General features: G+C 41.9%; 1 protein-coding gene across 1 annotated transcript in view; it reads right to left on the bottom strand.

Moving 5' to 3' along the window:
* The window catches only part of ERCC6 (ERCC excision repair 6, chromatin remodeling factor), a 103400-nt gene that overhangs the window by 57497 nt on the left and 24684 nt on the right, over positions 1-21219 (bottom strand). Inside the window, exons 4-8 of the mRNA XM_068255304.1 lie at positions 21032-21140; positions 18519-19194; positions 18307-18432; positions 14041-14199; positions 9061-9196 (exon numbers count right to left, since the gene is read on the bottom strand). Of these exons, the coding sequence (XP_068111405.1) occupies positions 9061-9196; positions 14041-14199; positions 18307-18432; positions 18519-19194; positions 21032-21140 (1206 nt within the window). The remainder of the gene's footprint in view (positions 1-9060; positions 9197-14040; positions 14200-18306; positions 18433-18518; positions 19195-21031; positions 21141-21219) is intronic.

Raw genomic sequence — 21219 nt, forward strand, 5'->3', positions numbered from 1 at the left:
TAAAGTGGACCTGAACTCAAAACGCCCTCCTCTGCTCAAAGATATGCAACAGCAATTTCTTTCTTTGTTACAGCTGATACAAATCCTAAAATAAATCTGCACAGTTTCTACTTCCTGATTCATGGAAGCAGACATATTAACCTACTGTGCTTTCAAATGGCCTTATTATCTGCCCTCTCTGCCATAGGCAGTCATGTGACACGGGAGAATGAGATTTACTTTTGGTATTTTTTTTTTTTACATTTAGAAGAGTAAATATTTCAAGCATGACAGGAGGACCCTAACCATTAATGGTTTAATAAAGAAGAGTTTGTTCAACGTTGACCTTTTCTCATTTTTATAAGGGTAATTGTAATGAGAATAATTGCGCAATACCGTATACCGTAATACCGTCATACCGTGGTATTTCTTTTGACGGTTATCATACCGTGAATTTTCATACCGTTGCAACCCTAATGGGCAGTACAAATTATAACACAAACCTGACTGCACTAAATAGGAGTGCAAGGAGCACTCCCCAAGAATTAACTACACTAGAATATAGTAACAAAATGCTGAGGCTCTAAGGTAAGTTTCCCAAATGAGGAACTATGACGAGCGAGGAATTCTGGGAGGAAGTGACATTTATACTGGAAACCTTTAAAGGAAACAGACAAGCAGATTGCCAGATAAGTGAATGCAAATCAGTCAGCCTTGCAAGCTGACAAAGAGGTCTCCCTTCCCTGGACTGCAATATGTAACCAGCATAGGAAACCAAACAGTCCAAGGAATCAAGACCAGCAGAACAGATTCTGCCAGAAACCAAACAGTCCAGGGAATCAAGACCAACAGAGCGGATTCTGACAAAAAGCAAGTAGAAAACAGAACTTACTGAAATGTGCTTAATAGCCTAATGCTGGGCATACACGGTTAGATAGTTCTTATCCATCGAGCCGCTGATGGCTCAGTTAATAATATTCAACCTGTCCAATCACCGCGGCGGATCGATTCTGCGCTTGATCCCGACGGGCGGACAATGGAAGAAACGAGCAGCTGATAAGGAAGTGCCCGCAGGGACGAACGGGAATCAATCCACGTGCCCGCGCCGGCATCGAGCCAGCGGCTCTATTCCGGCGCATAAACGCATCGTGTATGCCCAGCATTAGACTGCACCGCTGAGTGGAGATGTAGAAATATATAAATATGCTTTATTCTCACTAAAGAATGTAGTCTCTACTTGTGCATTCTACACAGAGTTACTTGAACTGTATTAATTAGTATGGAAACAAAATTACTTAAAGGGATACTGTAAGGGGGTTGGGGGAAAATGAGTTGAACTTACCCGGGGCTTCTAATGGTCCCCCACAGACATCCTGTGCCCGTGCAGCCACTCACCGATGCTCCGGCCCCGCCTCTGGTTCACTTCTGGAATTTCAGACTTTAAAGTCTGAAAACCACTGCGCCTGCGTTGCCGTGTCCTCGCTCCCGCTGATGTCACCAGGAGCGTACTGCGCAGACACAGACCATACTGGGCCTGCGCAGTATGCTCCTGGTGACATCAGCGAGATTGAGGACACAGCAACACAGGCGCAGTGGTTTTCAGACTTTAAAGTCTGAAATTCCAGAAGTGAACCAGAGGCGGGGCCGGAGCATCGGTGAGTGGCAGCGCGGGCACAGGATGTCTGCGGGGCACCATTAGGAGCCACTGGTAAGTTCCAACTCATTTTCCCACGACCCCCCTACAGTATCCCTTTAAGGTAATTTGCCAACAAATTTTAACTGGTACTGTCAGGTGGCAAGGGAATAAAACCCAAAAATGATGCTCTACACAAAAAGCTTTAGGTGTAGAGCACCGGATCACCTGTAAATAAATTTTCCAACTATAAAAGTGAAAAACAACAAAGTATAATTAGTGGTAGAAAAAGAAACAAATCAGTTAACAAAACTGCACGTTGCGCAGTGATAAAAATCTAATTGCATACTTACTGTACAGAATTGAAAAGACAGGTCCATCTCACTATTCGTTAAGATTAATAATATCCAGACTATAATTGTCCTTATACAGCAGGCCTTGCTTTACAGCAGATGATAGCTGCACTCCTCTTAGCACTCAAGGGAGTGTTATTAAGCACCCAGAGAAATCAGAAGTGATAAATTCACTCGTCAGTAAACCAATGGTAAGAATCCCAGAGAAAAAAAATTCTGCACACACTGCCCATTAATAACACTTTCTGTAGCAATATGCTAGATAGCAAAATAACTCAAGTAAGGCACAAACCATGTTATTGGCATTTTGTATACAAACCTTGTGGTCTTGCAAAGCACCTTCAGTCTGCTAAAAGAGATTTTATACATATATACGCAACAAACTACTGTACATACTTGTATACAAGTCAACCCCGTGTATAAGTCGACCCCAATATTTGACCCTTATAAGCTGGAATTTTTCAATCACTCACGTATAAGTCTATCCAGCAAAGTTAATGGCTACACTTGGGGATCAGGATGGGTAAATGGATGCATTGCATAAAATATTGTAGTCCTTAACCCCTCCTGGCCCCCCAAGTACAGCCAATAACTCCTCCAGGACACACATTCAGCCATTAACCCTCTGCCTGTTACTCCCCCCCCCCCTCTTCCACCATCACCCAAATGCATGCTGCCTGCAACTCCCCCTTATCCATGCTGCCTGTAATTCCCCCTGCCTCTCCCACCATCACCCAAAGGGGGCCCCTGTCTCCATTTCACCCCTCCCTCCCAACATCACCCAAACACTTGATGCCTTTAATTACCCCCTCCCTCCAACCCACCATCACCCAAACTCTTGCTGCCTCTAAATCACCCCTCCCTTCCACCATCACCCATAGGGAGCTCCTGTCTCCATTTCAGCCCTCCCTCCCACCATCACCCAAACACTTGATGCCTGTAATTACCCCCTCTCTCCCACATACCATCACCCAAAGGGAGCAGTCTGTATCAATTTCCTACTTGCACTGTGTAATCCTGTGCAAAGTGATTCCTGCAGCAAAAGCAGTCAGCCCCATCACCGTCCGCTGCTTTCTCTCTTTTCCATTCACTCGCGCTGGCCTCTGTGCTTTAGCGTAGCTCCTTCTTCTGGCATCGGGAGGCGGTGCTACGATAAAACACGGAGGTCAGCGCGAGTGAAGGGAGAAGAGAGGAAGCAGCGCACACTGATGGGGGCTATAAGTTGGGAAACTTAGGACTACTCGTGTATAAGTCCACCCCCCACTTTTATACTTTGAGTCAGTCCTAAATTTCTTGACTTATAGCAGAGTATATACAGTATATATTTTTCTAAACTAGGGATTTTTTATTTCTCACAAATATTTAAAAAGCTTTATCAAAAATATATATCGTATACAATTTTTTTTTTAAACTGGAGATAAGTGTACATCCAGGAGGTCTGCACTGCTACAGCAAACAATACAATGGCATCATATTGTTAGATGAAAACAAAAAAAGAGGAGAAAGGGAGCTAGCAAAAAAGGACATCAGGTGGAACTGATTGCAGGATGATCCTGTTATCAGGCATGTAGTGTTATATTTAGTTCCATATAATAGATAAGAGCACAAATCCAGATTCCAGTATGCACCAATATTAAGGAACTTGTTTAAAGGCACCTAAAAATATGATGCCATGGTATTGTGTTTGCTGTAGCAGTGCTGACCGCTTGGTCACTTATCTCCAGTTTTTTAAAGGAAGCATCCGAGCAGCTAAAAAATTAGCTGTACTTACCCGGGGCTTCCTCCAGTCCCTGACAGCCACTATGTCCCTCGCTGCAGCTCCGATGTCCCGGTTCCCCTCTATTTCAAAAACCAACCTCGCCAGGTCGGCCTCTACTGCGCGAGCGTTGCTGTCAGTCACGCTCACATGGTCTGGAGTGTTTTGCGCAGGCGCATTTCAAGAGATAGCACAGTTCCTCCACTAGTCATCGGAAAGAAAAACTATAAATCAGTAGGAATAGTCACATGGCCACACTGAAAATCATGAAATTGTGCAATCTAAGACTAAAAGAAGTTTTACATAGTTACAGTTATTTGGGTTGAAAAAAGACATACGTCCATCGAGTTCAACCAGAAAATAAAGTACAACACCAGCCTGTTCCCTCACATATTCCCTGCTCCCTCCCTGTTATTTCAGAGGAAGGCGAAAAACCCCTTACAAGGCATGGTGCAATTAGCCCCTAAAGGCTCCAGATGGCAATCAGATAAAATCCTTGGAACACCACCACTGGGCATTACCTAGTAATTATACCCATACCTAGTAATTATAGCCATGGATGTCTTTCAACGCAAGGAAAGCATCTAAGCTCCCTTTAAATGCAGATATAGAATTTGCCATAACTACTTCCTGTGACAATGCATTCCACATCTTAATCACTCTTACTGTAAAGAACCCTTTCCTAAATAAATGGCTTTTTATATTGCCCTCTGCACCTGCTCTAAAACTGCAATATCTTTCCTAAAATGTGGTGCCCAGAACTGAATTCCATATTCCAGATGTGGCCTTAGTAGAGAGTTAAACAAGGGCAATATTATGCTAGCATCAAGATTTTTCATTTCCCTTTTAATGCATCCCAAAATTGTATTAGCTTTCACTGCAGCAGCTTGGCACTGAATACGATTAACTTGTTGTCGATGAGTACTCCTAAGTCCTTCTCCAAATTTGATGTCACCATCTGTATCCCATTTATTTTGTATGGTGCTAGACCATTGGTACGACAAAAATGCATGACCTTACATTTTTCAACATTGAATTTCATCTGCCATTTATGTGCCCATATAGCCATCCTATCCAGATCCTGTTGCAGTATGTCCCTATCTTCCTGAGAGTTGATGATCCTGCACAATTTTGTATCATCTGCAAAAATAGCAACATTGCTTTCTACTGCATCTACTAGATCCTTAATAAATAAATTGAAGAGCACTGGACCCAGAACTGACCCCTGTGGGACCCCACTGCTAACAGTCACCCATTCTGAATAAGATCCATTGACCACAACTCTTTGTTTTCTGTCCATTAGCCAGTTCCCTATCCATGCACACAGACTCTTCCCCAGTCCTTGCAACCTCAACTTTTGCACCAGACTTTTGTGGGGAACAGTGTTGAAGGCCTTTGCAAAGTCCAAGTATATCACATCTACAGCATACCCAATATCACACATTAGCGTTCACTACCTCATAAAAGCTGAGCATCTTGGTCAAACAGGACCTGTCTTTAGTAAACCCATGCTGATGCTGAGAAATATGATTATTTTAACGCTACACTAACAGGTCTATAATTTCCCAATCTGATTTTTTGCCCTTCTTAAATAATGGGAAAATGTGGGCTGTACACCAATCTACTGGAACTTTGCCGGTTGACAGAGAGTCACAAGAGAGAAGATAAAGGGGTTTATCGATAACTGAACTTAATTCCCTTAGGACCCGAGGATGTTTGCCATCCGGGCCAGGTTGCCTTGTCTATTTTTAATTTATTTAGTCTTGCCTTCACTTCTTCCTGCATTAAAGGGAACCTTAACTTAGAGGGATATAGATGTTTCCGTTTAAACAATACCAGTTGCCTGGCAGTTCTGATGATCTCTTTAACTGCAGTAGTGGTTGAATCACACACCTGAAACAAGCATGCAGCTAATCCAGTCTGACTTCAGTCAGAGCACCTGATCTGCCTGCTTGTTGAGGGGCTGTGACTAAAAGTATTAGACACACAGGATCAGCAGGAAAGTCTGGCAACTGGTATTATTTTATCTGGAAAAATCCATATCCTTCTCAGTTTAGGTTCCCTTTAAGTATTTAATATTACAATTGGAAGATTGAGACTTCTGCATCTGTAATTTGCAACCATGATGTTTGCCTTGTGAAGACAGAAGCAAATAAAGCATTTAATAACTCCGTCTTACCTTGGTCATCCACCATTGAGTTCCCACCCTCATCCTTTAGGAGTCCAATACAGTCAACCTTTCTTTTTGTTTTAGAGTTGATGTACTTGTAAAACTTCTTTGGGTTAGATTTGATATCCCTAGCGATTTGATTTTCAGCTTCAATCTTTGCAAGCCTAAATTTCTTTTTACAACTTTTATTGCACTCTTTATAATTGTCTAATGCAGCCTTGGTCCCCTTCTGTTTTACGACCTTATAGGCACTCTTTTTCCACTTTATTTTATTTCTAACCTTTCTTTTCATCCATAGAGGCCTTTTTTTTATTCCTAGACATTTTGTTTCCATATGGGATATATTTACTACAATATTGATTGAGAATAATTTTAAAAGCTTGCCATTTCCCTTCAGTGTCCTTCCCTTGTAGTACATTATCCCGGTTAAGCAAACTTAGTGCCTGCCTGAATTGATTGAACTTTGTTTTTCTAAAATTCATAGTTTTACTTGTCCCGCTGCTCGGCGACCTATCAGTCACCAGTTCAAACGTTACCATGTTGTGATCACTATTTCCCAAATGTTCTTGAACCTGCACATTTGATACATTATCTGGATCTATTTGAAATGATCAAATCCAGTAACGCATTCCCCTTAGTTGGTAAAGTTACCATTTGAGTCAGGTAACTGTTCTGTATTGTTGCCAGAAATCTGCCGCTTTTACTAGAATCGGTAGCTGTTGCATGACAGCTGGGGATAAGATGAGGAAAACCTCTAGTAAATATGTTGGCTAAAAGGGACTTTAAATCTGCATCAGTTTAAAAAAAAATAACAATCATTAAAATCTGTTTACTAAAACAGTTGGCAGAGGTTCATATTAAAGGCTACAAAAAGAATTTCCTAAAAGCATTATGTATAACAAAGAACACAAATGGGTTTGGATAGAAATTTCCTGTCCGAACAATAACAAAACACTCCTAGGAGTTTTGGTTCACCATGAGCTTGCTGGGCTATCTGTAACTCTGGGTGTTTCAAGTCCTACCCCATAGAGCCAGAATAAGCCATGTCATGCACTGATGAGGATCAATCTATCTGAAACAGTCTGTATACAAGATGGATTAGCTTGGCTCTGTTAAATGAACAAGTTGACACATCATTGCATTCAAGCAGTTGTGGAGGTGTGTTTAGCTATCAGGGACAACAAAGAGATGATTTGCATATTCAGCAGTGATGCACTGTGGGACACTTCATGACTCACTCCAACCTGAATAATTGCAAATACTTTCTGTTTTTAGAAGGCAAACTTCTGTTTCAGATGTACACATTACAATAGTAAATATGCATTATAGGCAATCAGGAACAGCCCATAGGCTTCAATAAGGGTGAAAAGCAGCTGCTGGAGAAATAGACTTCTATAAACAGATATTTCAGTGATGTTTTAAGTTAGTGTATGTGTGTTGTTTCAGCTTACAAATTATTTTATTACCACTCTGAACACTAGTTCCTCAGTAGTCAGTGTGGAGTGCCTAAAGGGACCCTGAGCTGACAATAAAAATGAAATTGGGACTTACCTGGGGCTTCCTCCAGCCCACGGGTATCCTCCTCGCTCCTCTCTTGGTCCCGCTGGCGTCTCAGTTACTGGTGACTTTTGGGCTGAAGGTTGGAAGTACACTTCCTAGACGGGCACGCTACGCGTCATCACTCCGGCTGAGGTGACAGTCCTGCACATGCGCGGTTTTCTAACTCTGAACCGTGCATGTGCAGGTCTGTCACCCCAGCCGGAGTGATGACACGTAGCGTGCCCGTCTAGGAAGTGTACTTCCGACCTTCAGCTCGAAAGTCACCGGTAACGGAGACGCCAGCGGGACCAAGAGATAAGCGAGGCGGAAGCCGGGTACCTCACGGCCTACGGTGGGCTGGAGGAACCCCTAGGTAAGTCCCAATTTCATTTTTATTGACAGTTCAGGTTCCCTTTAAAATCAGCATTCCTTTCTGTTCAAAACTATGCTAGGACTTCTTGCTCAGCTATCAGAAGAAGCTGATAAAAAAAAAAAAAAAAAAAAAGAGCAAATGTAACTCATTCTTCACTGTATGGGTCGGAATAAAAAACAGAAGAGCAGCTTCTTTCCTGTTCTTTACATGACAGTGTTAGGGCCCGTTTTTACTAGGAACGAATATGCAGCGATTCCTCTAATTCCAGCCGGACTGGGAAACCCTGCCTATTCAGTTCATAGCATGCTGTTCGAATTGCATGCCAGTGTGATTCTGGAAGGCATGCAGCAGTATGTGTAGCATGCATTTGAATCCCTATAACCGGGCATGGCACACCTAGTGATTCGGCTGAGGCTTCGCAAAAGCACGGGTGCTGTTTCCGATTCAGGAAAGGATGCAACACCCTAGTGGAAATAAGCTCTTAAAGAGAACCTGAGGTGGGGTTCTCACAATGAAATCTGCATACAGAGGCTGGGTCTGCCTATACAGCCCAGCCTCTGTTGTTATCTAGATCCCCCCAAACTCTGCGATCACCCATAAATCACAGCCGCGCTGCCGTTACGCAGCGTGTCACAGCGGGCTCTGTTTACCTCTATACTGTCAGTCTGCTGCTCCCCCTGCCTCCTGCATAGCTCTGGTCCCTTCCCTCCCCGCTGATTGGAGGGAAGGGACGTGGGCGGGGACAGGAGCTATGCAGGAAGCGGGTGGAGAGCAGAGACTGACAATACAGAGGTAAACACAGCCCGCACAGCGCGGCTGTGATTTATGGGTGATCGCAGAGCTTAGGGGGGGATCTGGATAGCAACAGAGGCTGGGCTGTATAGGCAGACCCGGCCTCTGTATGCGGATTTCATTGTCAGAACCCCACCTCGGGTTCTCTTTAATCTGTATTCTGTTTAACTATGCGAAACATGGTCTGTGCTGCTACACAAGTAGTGAGTGGAGTGATAATAAGAGACATGGATCCAACTCTCTGACTGGAAGCCTGCTCCCTGACTGAAAAATAAAGATGCAGTCATGCATAATGAAATGCTCTGTTTCTTATGATGCCATTATAAAACTTTAATTTTGCGATAGCAATCACAGGAGTGGAGACGGACCCATGCGAGTAAGACTTCAGTGTGCCCAAAGCCTAGGGTCACAGTACCATGTGATTATGAATAGTATTATAAATAGTATACATTATTATCCTCTCACCTTTTTCCCAGCAAAACTCCCAGTTTCATGAAGAACAGCTACTCGCAACTGAGGCCACCAAGAATGAAACTCTTTCACCCACTGGTGCATTACAGTGGCAGGACACACAATCACAGAGGGACCCAGTCCTTCATACCTGTACAAAAAAAATTACAGGCTTTTAAAATCACATGTGGCAATTCAGCAGCACAATGTATACAAAGCTGAAAAGGGTAGTTCATGTTATAAAAATAAAAAAAATCTCTGATCTCCTACAGGAGGTCAACTCGTTACGCCATTTCTTCCTTGATTTTAAATGAGTTTACATGATATTCATAGAGAAATCAAGGTTTGTGATTTTTTTTTATTTTAATAAAGTACTTTGTTATTTTTCTACGTTGATCTTGTATTGTATGTATTATTAATAACTGGGCTCTTACTTTTTTGCTTTTCTCCAATTGAAAGAGTTCACATTTTGTTAAGCAAGTGACAGTTTCTCTATAGTCAGAACCTAGTTCAACTACAGAGTAATCCCCTTAGTGATAAGGAATTAGGGCTGGTGCACACCGAGCGGCTTTTTGGGCGTTTTCAGATCCGCTTGCGGCTGCGGATCTGCTTGGTCAATGTATCTCAATGGGGTGGTGCACACCAGAGCGGCAGGCGTTTTGCAGAAACGAAAAATGCCTGGGTGAGGCATTTTTTGGATTTCGGATGCGTTTCTGCCTCAATGTTAAGTATAGGAAAAACGCAAACCGCTCTGAAAAACGGCACTTCAGAGCGGTTTTGCAGGCGTTTTTGTTACAGAAGCTGTTCAGTAACAGCTTTACTGTAACAATATATGAAATCTACTATACTGAAAACCGCAGCAGCAATCCGCAAAACGCTAGCAAAACGCCTCATAAAAATAAAAAAAAGCGTTTAAAAATCTGCTAGCAGTTTGCGGATCTGCTAGCGGGTTTTGGTGTGCACCAGCCCTAACAGCCATAAAACTCTTTCCTGGCAGAGAACAGCTTCATAATGCAGGGGGTAGATAAAAAAAGTCAATAGTTCATTGAGGTCTAAGACACCCGCAAAAGACTGTCATTGAGCAGAGACAATAAAGCATTAAATATAATTTTTATGTTTTAAAACATAAAATACATTGTGGAATATATAAAAAAGGAGGAGGAGGAGGATAGAAACAATTGTTTACCTTATTAGTTTATTTTTACCTCAAGTTCACTTTAGGGGCTACTGCACATGAATCTTTGACTTTAGTTCGACTATAATTAGGTTTTAATACAGGTCAACTGCAGTTTGATAACAGTTGTCCCTTGTGTACAACTACACAAGCTTAAAGGGGAACTGAAGAGAGAGGTATATGGAGGCTGTCATGTTTATTTCCTTTTAATCAATACCAGTTGCCTGGCAGCCCTGCTGGTCTATTTCTCTGCAGTAGTATCTGATTAAAACCAGAAACAAGCATGCAGCCAGTCTTGTCAGATCAGACTTATAAGTCTGAACTACTGAAACACCTGATCTGCTGCATGCTTGTTCAGGGGCTATGGCTAATAGTATTAGAGGCAGAGGATCAGCAGGGCTGCCAGGCAACTGGTATTTTTTAAAAGGAAATAAACATGACAGCCTCCATATACCTCTCTCTTCAGTTCCCCTTTAAAATGACCTCAGAGTATGTTAAATGTCCATGTACAGGTGTGCAGATGGTTAGCGCCCACGCCACTAAGATTTGATAATATGATTGTGATGCCTGGGGGTTATACTTTCTGACCACCCAGAGCAACAAGGCTAGTGGCTGAATAATGGAAGAGGCTACACGGGTTGCCCAGAGCAACTGCAGCTCTGGGCTTCCGATATGGCTACAAAAAAGACAATGGCAGCGCAGTGCGATGTTGCGCTGCCTATGGTCTGAGTAACCAGACAAAAAACGAACAGACAGACTGACTTGACTGTTGCCCAGGGCGGATGCCGTCTGAGCCTCTGGCTAAGTAACAAGACAGATAATGTTTGCAAGACTAAGCGCTGCCCTAGCGATAGCAAGCATTCAGACAGGTACAAGACAGGACTATAGATTGGAGCGTAACTAGTAGCAACCGCAGCTCACAGTCACATCCACAGAAGCAGAGCAAGCAGGTTAACAACCAGTCACCAGCAAGCATCCACACAGGCAAGACTACAGGAAAGAACGTAACTAATAGCAACCACAGCCTATAGTTACGTTCCCAGAAACTAGAGTAGCAGGAATACTACCAGTCACTAACGTGGTGATGGCAGAATCCAAGCTATCAGGATAGTGGACTTCACTGACCCACCGCGGATGCAGCGAATGTCCATCAGCCATGGAAACAAGGCAATACACAATAATACAGAAAAAAAAAACAAAGGGCTCAACTAACAGATAAATATATATTAGCAAGTCTGCATATATATTTATCATGAAACTAGCTAAAGCACAAGTAATAAGTTCGCATTTAACTACAATAACAGATGTATTACAGAGTAACAAAGTGCCCAGCAGACCAGCGTACTGACCACTATGTCGGGCAGAGTCTGAAATGGGAAGCAGACTTTTATGCCGGCATCAGCCAATGGATGCAGGTATGCAAATTTCCACACAGTACCAAAAGCTGAATGGTAATCATTCAATCCTGAGCTGGCTTGATTACCATTTGCTAGCTGAAAGACTATCATAACAAATGCATGCAGTACTATGCAACAACATCCATGTAGGAAATCCAGGGCTATCTGGCTGCAGCTCAACTGCAGCAAACCATAGGAGGAATCCTGACAGCATCCTGAACTGTTCTGAACTGCAGAGTGATTGCAAATGACGATAAGACTCACTGCGAATGCGCAACCAAATGCAAGCAGACAAGCAAGAACTGCCTAGTTGCAGCTCCACTGCAAGCGACAGGACATGCTACAGAGATCCTGACAAGGATTAAATGTGTTGAGACAGGTCTACCTTATAAGAAACTAGTATATACTCAACGATATGCAATAAAAAAAATATATATATTTATTATGGGACAGGTGGAAAAACCACTGCTCACCCTCTATGTTCACAATATGGTCTATAGAAGTGATGGTGAACCTTTTAGAGGCTGAGTGCCCAAACCGACTCAAAATCCACTTATTTATCACTGAGTGCCAACACAGCAATTTATACTGAAAACTGTGGTTTTAGTTAAAGAAAATCTGTAAAGAAAAAAAATCCCCTGGTGGGTACTCACCTCGGTTGGGGGATGCCTCCGGATCCTATTGAGGCTTCCCCCGTCCTCCTCGGTCCCACGGCGGTGGAGAAAATCCTCCCGGAGCGGCGGCGATGTAAATATTTACCTTTTGGCTCCAGCGCAGGCGCACTATCCGCTCTTCCCACGGAGATAAGCGAAAATAGCCGATCTCCGTCGGGTCGCTCTACTGCGCAGATGCAAGTCTCCTGTGCCGTAGAGCGGACGCCACTGAGATCGGCTATTTTCGCCTATCTCCGTCAGAAGAGCCGCAAAACAGCGCCCCCGCTGGAGCCCGAAAAGGTAAATATTGCAGAGGCTGTCGGATTTGTCATCTGTGCGTTCCGGGGGCTGCAGCGAGACCGCCACCATGGGACACAGGACGACGGGGAAAGCCTCGATAGGGTCCAGAGGCTTCCCTCTACTGAGGTGAGTACCCCCCAGGGGAACTTTTTTTCAGTACAGGTTTCCTTTAAGAAAAAACAACTCATACATTAAAGGCCACTCTATATTTAAAATGCAGCAATTACCCCACGTATGAAATGCAGCAATTACCCCATGTGTGAAATGCAGAGATTACCAATTACTCAAGCGCGCCACTGTCTCTGCTGCTGTGCTGCTGCTGCTCGGGATGGAACTATAAGTTACTGTCAGGCGGTGAACAGGTAGGTATCAATGCGTACTCCTCTTTCATGTGCCTGCCTCTCTGCACTGTACTAGACTGGAGGTTTTCAGAGCGGAGAGGGAGTAAGGGGGGAATTATTTATATTGATAATGAAAAAGAAAATAATGAAAGAAAACCAAACAACTCTGCAATATAGCAGCAGGTGCAGCCAGCAGTGCGTGTGCTCACAGAGAGGGCTTGGAGTGCCACCTCTAGCACGCATGCCATAGGTTCACCACCACTGGTCTATAGCCTTTGACTGTCTAGATTATCTAAACCCAATGTGCTGTTGTGTAATACTATACTGCATTGTATTTAATCGCTGTATGATGAAACTGATCTCGCTGGAAAGTTCACCATTATCAAGTGTATACTGTGCAAGTTGTATTTGCCTTGTCTTATTTTTCAATAAATTACGTATGTTAAAAAAAAAGTCCATGTACAGTTACCCTAATGTTGGGAACGGCAATAAGCTGAAAAAAGGTATTGGTAATTCGTGTTATTTGAATCTGTGTTTCCTTATTCGGAAACCCGGATAATGCCAGAACATTTATCAGAAGTGTTCTGTTTTCCTTAGCCTCATACCAAATCAATGACACAAATACTATGCAAAGGATTAGCATGTCAATCGGGCAAATTCTAACAAGCACTGACTTAAATCTTATATTTAGCAAGAGTAAGTTATGCAGTGTAAAAACAAAAGCACAATAAAAATATCCCTATAATTGAACACTGTTCTATATTTAAATTCTTTTCTTCTTTGGGTAAGAAATCAGTTCACTCCGTCTTCTGTGAGATGTCCATAATTATGTGGCCAAAGACTTGGTATCCTGGGTATGAAACAGTCAGCAGACATGAACTGAATCCCAGACACAGATGCACAAGCCAAGAATTCATTACTAGTGTTAGCTCTTTAATTTCCCGTGCCCTGCTACTCCCCTCCTTGTCATAAACTGACTTTAAAGCACCCCCTCCTTCACTAAACGAATTAAAGGAACTATCTAATTGAAATGCGGTGAATAATTCAGCAGGTCCACCCCCTCTCTGTAATAATTCTGATGAAATATTCATGACAGGCTCAGACTGGCAGTCTACAGGACAGCCACTTGCCTGTAATCAGAGCCTCGCGTCCTTATCCGGCTGTAACTCAGGCCTGCCAGGAAAGCAATTATCTGGATAGTTTTACCCAATCCCATCTCGTCTCCCAGAATGCCTCCTGCCTGCTGGCAATGCAGTTCCCAGAGCCACCGAACACCTGTCTGCTGGTACCTGTAGGGAAGGAAAGAATTAGATCAAAATAGATTCAGAAATGTGTAAGAAAAAAAAAAAAAAAAAAAAGAAAAAAAAGCAAAACCCTGAAACACAATGGTTAGAGGTAGTAGAAGCAGACAGGTGTTTTGTCAGGCAAAACATAAATAGCTTTTTAAGACAAAATGACCAATCCCAGCAGAGGTGAAGTACCACTCCGGACCATAAGACGCACATAGGTTTAGAGAACAAAAACAAGGGTAACAATAAACAAACTAAACCTGGTGCATACATGGTGTAGGGGCGTCTTGTGGATTTTTTCCCTTCAATACCTCCTCTTGTGTCCTTCTTTGTCCCCTCCTGTGTCTCCTCTGTATCTCTCCTGTCCCTGTGTCCCCCTATCCACCTCCCTATCTTTTCTGTCTCAGTGTGGCCTCTGTCCCCCTGCCCCGTGTCCCTTCCGTTTCTGGTGTGGCTCCTGTTCCCCTGCCTCATCTGTCCTCAGTGTGGCCTCTGACCGCCTGCCCTGTGTACCTTCTGTACACAGCATGCCATCTGTCTACCTGCCCCATCTGTCCTCAGTGTGGCCTGAGACATTCAATTCTCATCACCTTTTCACAGTTTCTCTTTTTATCTCTGTTATTTATTATTGAGCATTCTACACAATTTTCAGCTGCTATAAATAAAAAAAAAAATAAAAAAAAAAAAATCATAGCTCTGTTCTACATCAGTCGTCCACCACTGAGTTTCCTACGTCAACTTTTAGGATTACTATACAGTCCACTTTTCTTTTTTTTTTTGAGTTGATATACTTGTAAAACTTCTTTAGATTTGATTGTGTATCCCTAGCAATTTGATTTGAAGGGTCAATCTTTGCCAGCCTGATTTATTTTTTACAACTTTTATTTCACTCCTTATAGTTGCTTGGTCCCTTCCTGTTTTAAAGAGACTCCGTAACAAAAATTGCATCCTGTTTTTTATCATCCTACAAGTTCCAAAAGCTATTCTAATGTGTTCTGGCTTACTGCAGCACGTTCTACTATCACCATCTCTGTAATAAATCAACTTATCTCTCTCTTGTCAGACTTGTCAGCCTGTGTCTGGAAGGCTGCCAAGTTCTTCAGTGTTGTGGTTCTGTGATGCATCTCCCCCCTCCAGGCCCCTCTCTGCACACTGCCTGTGTATTATTTAGATTAGGGCAGCTTCTCTTCTCTCTTATCTTTTACAAGCTGGATAAATCCTCCTCTGAACTGGCTGGGCTTTCACATACTGAGGAATTACATACAGGCAGAGCTGTCTACACTCTGCAGGAAGAAACAGCCTGACACTTCAGTGGAAGATAGCTGCAGGGGGAAAGAAACACACAAATGATCTCTTGAGATTAAAAAGGAAGGCTGTATACAGCCTGCTTGTGTATGGATGTATTTTCTATGTGTGGACATACTGTACATCAACCTACTTCCTGTTTTGGTGGCCATTTTGTTTGTTTGTAAACAAACTTTTTAAAACTGTTTTTAACCACTTTCAATGCGGCGAATAGCAGCGAAATTGTGACAGAGGGTAATAGGAGATGTCCCCTAACGCACTGGTATGTTTACTTTTGTGCGATTTTAACAATACAGATTCTCTTTAAGAGCCTACCTGGACATGAAACAAAGATGAGGTAGAAGGGCTATCTCTATTCATTAGAGCTTACGGAATACAGCACAGTGCTTCTACAATGAAGTTGAGCCAACCTTTTCATTGCTGCCTTTTCAGTGATAATTGTAGAAATTATGAACAGTGCTGCCCATAATTATTCATACCTCTGTCAAATTTTGATTTATAGGTTTTTTTTATTCAACCCGCAAGTAATTTTTTGACTGGTAATGACATAGGTGTCTCCCAAAAGATGAAAATACGATATACAAGAGGCATTATTGTGGGAAAAAAAATTCTCAGCTTTTATTTACATTTAAGCAAAAAGTGTCCAGTTCAAAATTATTCATACCCTTCACAAACTGTCACAGTCTGTGGGAAAGTCTAAAGTTCGGTACCATTCCAAATAGTCCAAGCTGTTCGAAAGCATCCTAATTACCCTGATTAATTGGGAACAGCTGCTTTAATCAACAGGTGAAAACAGCAGCTTTCTGCAGTTCATTTGTGGACAGTCATGGCTAAGACAAAGGAGCCCAGTGAGGACCTTCGGTTGCACATTGTAGCTGATCTCAAGTCAGGAAAGTACTACAAGGCCATTTCTAAATGTTTTGAAGTTCCAGTGGCTACAGTGGCAAAGTATTATTAAAAAATACAAGATGTTGCGCACTGTGAAAAAATCTCAGAGGACATGGTCAGAAGCCAAAAGTGACACCTGTGCTGGCCAGGACAGTAAGAGATGAGGTGAAAAAGAATCCAAGGATTACCACCAAGGCCATCCTGGTGAATCTGGGCTCTGCTAGTGGCAATGTCTCAAGGCAGACAATCCAACGGACACTGCACACTGCTGGGTTCCATGGATGCAGACCAAGGAGGATGCCACTTCTGCAGTTAAGGCACACAAAAGCTTGCTTGGCCTTTGCAAATGCTCATCTGGACAAAGAAGAAGACTTCTGGTCTTCTGTGTTATGGTCAGATGAAACTAAAATGTAATTGTTTGGTTACAATGATGTTTCCTTCATTTGTAGTAAAAAAGGAGAAGCCTTCAACCCAAAGAACACCACCCCCACTGTCAAACATGGTGGTGGGAACCTAATGCTTTGGGGATGTTTTTCAGCCAATGGACCAGAGAACCTAATCACAGTAAACGGCAGCATGAAAAAAGAGCAATAACATGAGGATTTTTAATGACAACATCAGGCAGTCTGCAGAGAAACTTGACCTTGTGCACCAGTGGACATTTCAACATGACAATGACCTAAACACACAGTAAAAGTGGTGAAGACATGGTTAGCAAACAACAACATTAACGTTTTGGAGTGGCCCAGAGTCCTGACTTGAATCCAATGAGAATCTGTGAAGGGAGATAAAGATCAGAGTGATGACAAGAAAACCCTCCAACCTGATGAGATTTGGATCTCATTGCTAAAGATGAATGGGCAAAAATACCTGTGGAGACATGCAAAAAGCTGGTCTGCAATTATAGGAAGCGTTTGCTTGCTGCAATAGCCAATAAAGGCTTTTCTATTGATTATTAAGAAGAGTATGAATAATTTTGGACTGGACACTTTTTGCTCAAATGTAAATAAAAGCTGAGAAATTTTTTTTTTTTTCCACAATAATGCCTCTTGTACATTGCCTTATTATCTTTTGGAAGACACCTATGTCATTTCCCATCAAAAATTTACTTGCTGATTGAATAAAAATAACCAAGTCAAAATTTGCCAGGGGTATGAATAATTATGGGCAGCACTGTATGTATGGATTTCATGTTCTTATAATTAATGACTTATGGATTGTGGCATACATATTATAATGCATGCCAAATGCAAAGATGATGTTTAATTTTACGAAACACAGTTAAACTATTCTGGTCTCTGTCAAGTACATTTGTTGTGTTCAAATTCTAGATCAAGAGTTGACACCTGGGATAGCGGCGTGGATTTGACAGCCTCATAAGGAATCGGTCAGTACAAAGTTATTAATGATTGTAATGAAATTTATTTTCAACAGAAGTCTGCTTAAATCTCATCTAAATCTAATGGCACACGTCGGTAAAACAATTTTTACTCCATTTAGTTCCCAGTTATGATGGAATCCTGTAGGTTGTCGACTTGCGCTGCTGATGCAAAGTTTACCATCATTTTATCTTAAAATCATTATTTTTAGGGGGCAAGAGACTTTCACCTTGTTGATTAAAAGTAAATCCCAGTCCCTGTGTTGTAATTGCTAAACTGTTCACCTTCCCCAGCCTATCAAGCACAACTACCAACCCCAAATTCATGATCACGTTTCGTACAATTGTGTGCACCAAACATTTCATGCATATGAATGCAGCCTGTGGCATCTCCTAAATTACTTTATAAAAATGTCACAGGCCACATCAGAGGTTGAAAAAGTGACCTTCACAATTTAAGTAAATCTTTGTTTTGCTTTTCCAATGCACTATAGGTCATGTTAAAGAACAGCAAAAAAACAATTAGAAATAAGCACTTGTAAAGCTTTTTCCACATAGCACCAGGTATACGAAATCCCTCATCAAACTCTGCATCACTCTCCTCCGATTCCTCAGCAGCTAACCGCTGCTCCGCTTCTTTGTTTCTCTGCTTTTGCCACAGTCTAAAGAAAAAACAAATATTAAAAAAAAAAAGTTTTGCATGTCCCATAAAAAAAACAATCCCGAATCGAAGCTTCAGGGAACTTACCTTAGCCGATGCTTATAAGAGTTGAAATCCCCATCATCTCTGCACCGTCTACTTTTTGTACATCTAGATAGCTCTACTTCCTCATCATCAGAGCTTGGAAGAAACTCAGGGTCCATCCCCTGATGTCGTGGCCTTTTTATAGGCGCTTTTTTGGGGAGGGGTTTCAACTCATAATCAGAGCCTGAGCTCTTGTGTTCCCAGTCCTCATCCTCCTCATCCATACTCTGCTCCCTTTCTTCGGGCCTGTAATCAGATCCTTCACTCCCGTCTCCTTGTTCAGGGATAGGAGCAAGTTTTTTCCGAGGGACTGCGGTCTTAAATTGAGTCTGAAAAGCTTTGTGCTGCAGTTTTTTCATTCGCTTTTTCATTCTCTTCTCAGAAAATGAAACAGTGGTATTCATTTTCTGCTTCTGAGTTTTCTCTTTTTTAACCTCCGGTTCCTTTTTCTTCTTTTTGGGAGTAACGGTACTTCTCCTTTGAGCTGCCATTTCTGCTTGATCTGCAAGATACTTTTCAAAGTCTGAGGCTTCATTGAGCATTAGTCGCCGTGGTTTGTGATCATCTTTTGGGGGAATCTTTGTGCCAAATGGAGTCATCTGTCCAGTACGGATAAGATCATCCCACTCACTGTCTTGACATGGCATCAACATACTACCCAGCGAGGTGGGTAATGCATCTGATAAAGACAAACATAATGATTACTTAAAGGATACTACAGCTGGCAAAACATATTGCTTCAGTGTGTGGGGGATTACATGTACATACCTTTAGCGCCTCCTGCCCCTTTCCGTCTGCCGCCGTTAGACTAATATTCCTCCCAGTGCCAGGGGACTTGGTTGACCCCCCACCCGGACAGACGGAGGGGGGGGGGGGGGGGGGGCAGGAGGCGCTAAAGGTATGTACATGCAATCCCCCACACACTGCAGCAATATTTTTTTGTCAGCTGTGGTATCCTTTAACCACTTCGCATCCAGACCTTGTTTTGTACTTATTGACCAGAGCAGTTTTGACAGTTTAGCTATGTCCCTATTTAATCAGAAATAACTTTATCCCTACTTATAACACAGAAATGAAATATATATTGTTTTTTTCAAGACAAACTAGGCTTTCATTGTATGCCATTTTTTCTCTCAAACTATTTTGTTTTCTATGAATTTTAATGGGAAAACAAAGAAAAAAATAGAAAAAACATGTATTTTTCAGTTTTACCAATTCCAGTTTAAAAATAAAAAGTGCTACTGTAGATTAAAAACACACATTTTGTTTGGCAATTCTTACTGCTTATCACAAAACTTAGATTATGTTCCTGTCACAATTTATGGTGAAGATATTTGATTCTGAAATAATGCTACAGAGTGTGTTTTTCACTATGAAATGAGAAAATACAAGTATTTTTCATAGTAAAAATCAATCTCATTAGCTCAGGAAACTTATATTCCCATTCACCAATTAGTGCTGCATCAGATAGTGCCAGAAATGTGCACAGGAGCAAGCCCAATCCTGCACAGCACTGCTTCTGCTACAAGACGTATATCTACTGACCTGTGGCTTAGATGAAGTCCCAGAGGACGTATATCTACTGACCTGTGGACGAAGTGGTTAAGGATTTAAAGTATAATGAGAAAAAAAAATTGCTTGAGTGTCTGATCCAGTACTACAGGCACTGGCCTAAAAAAATTACAAATATTAATGAACCTCTCAGTGCAGTATATTTACATTGTTTCTGGCACTTAATTTATCAGAACGATGTGAATAGGAGTCTGTCTTTTAATGAGCACAGCACACGTGACGGTATGCGGCTGTACTCATCAACCCTGCAGCATGTGTGGCAGGAACTAGGGTCTTACACCCTTGTGTCTGATCTCCCTAGCTTTAAAGGACCACTATTGCGAAAATCATAATATTTAAAATACATGTAAGGACATACAAATAAGTATGTTTCTTCCAGAATAAAATGAGCCATAAATTACTTTTCTCCTATGTTGCTGTCACTTACAGTGGATAGTAGAAATCTGACAGTACCAACAGGTTTTAGACTAGCCCTTCTCCTCATGGGGGGTTCTCAGGGTTTTGTTTATTTTCAAAAGCACTTAGTGAACGGCAGTTGCTCCATTGCATCATTGTATAAATCCTTTTCAGTATATGTCTTTATAAAGAATTAAAACCACTTGCTGAGAATCCCCCATAAAGAGATGAACTAGTCCAAAACCTGTCTGTTCTGTCAGATTTTTACTACCTACTGTAAGTGACGTAAGTGACAGCAACATAGGAGAAAAGTAATTAATGGCTCATATTACTTTGGAAGAAATGTACTTCTTATTTGTATATGTTGGACACCTTTTCTGTAGATTGTTTCCTCAATGATCTGCTTGATTCAAGAGACTAAAATGAAATTACTGGTACCATGGTGAATGATTTGATAACCCTACTTTTGGAACATAAGATAAGTGAATCAGTCATATAGAGTAGACCTGCTTTGCTGAACTACAAACAGAGAGCTGTAAGAAAATTACCTTCGGTTTCACCTGCTTGATCCTGCTCAAGATCCTCCAGCTCCTGAATTCCTCCCAATACTGCAGACAGGCGTTTTTGTTTAGCTTTGATCTTCTTCAATTGCTGCTCCTATCATGTAAAAAACAGTACATATGTATTAATAAAACACAGATTATTTTTTAATCAAACTAGCTGGCCATCAAGGATT

This window comes from Hyperolius riggenbachi, chromosome 10 (assembly GCF_040937935.1).
Source record: "Hyperolius riggenbachi isolate aHypRig1 chromosome 10, aHypRig1.pri, whole genome shotgun sequence".
NCBI lineage: Eukaryota > Metazoa > Chordata > Amphibia > Anura > Hyperoliidae > Hyperolius > Hyperolius riggenbachi.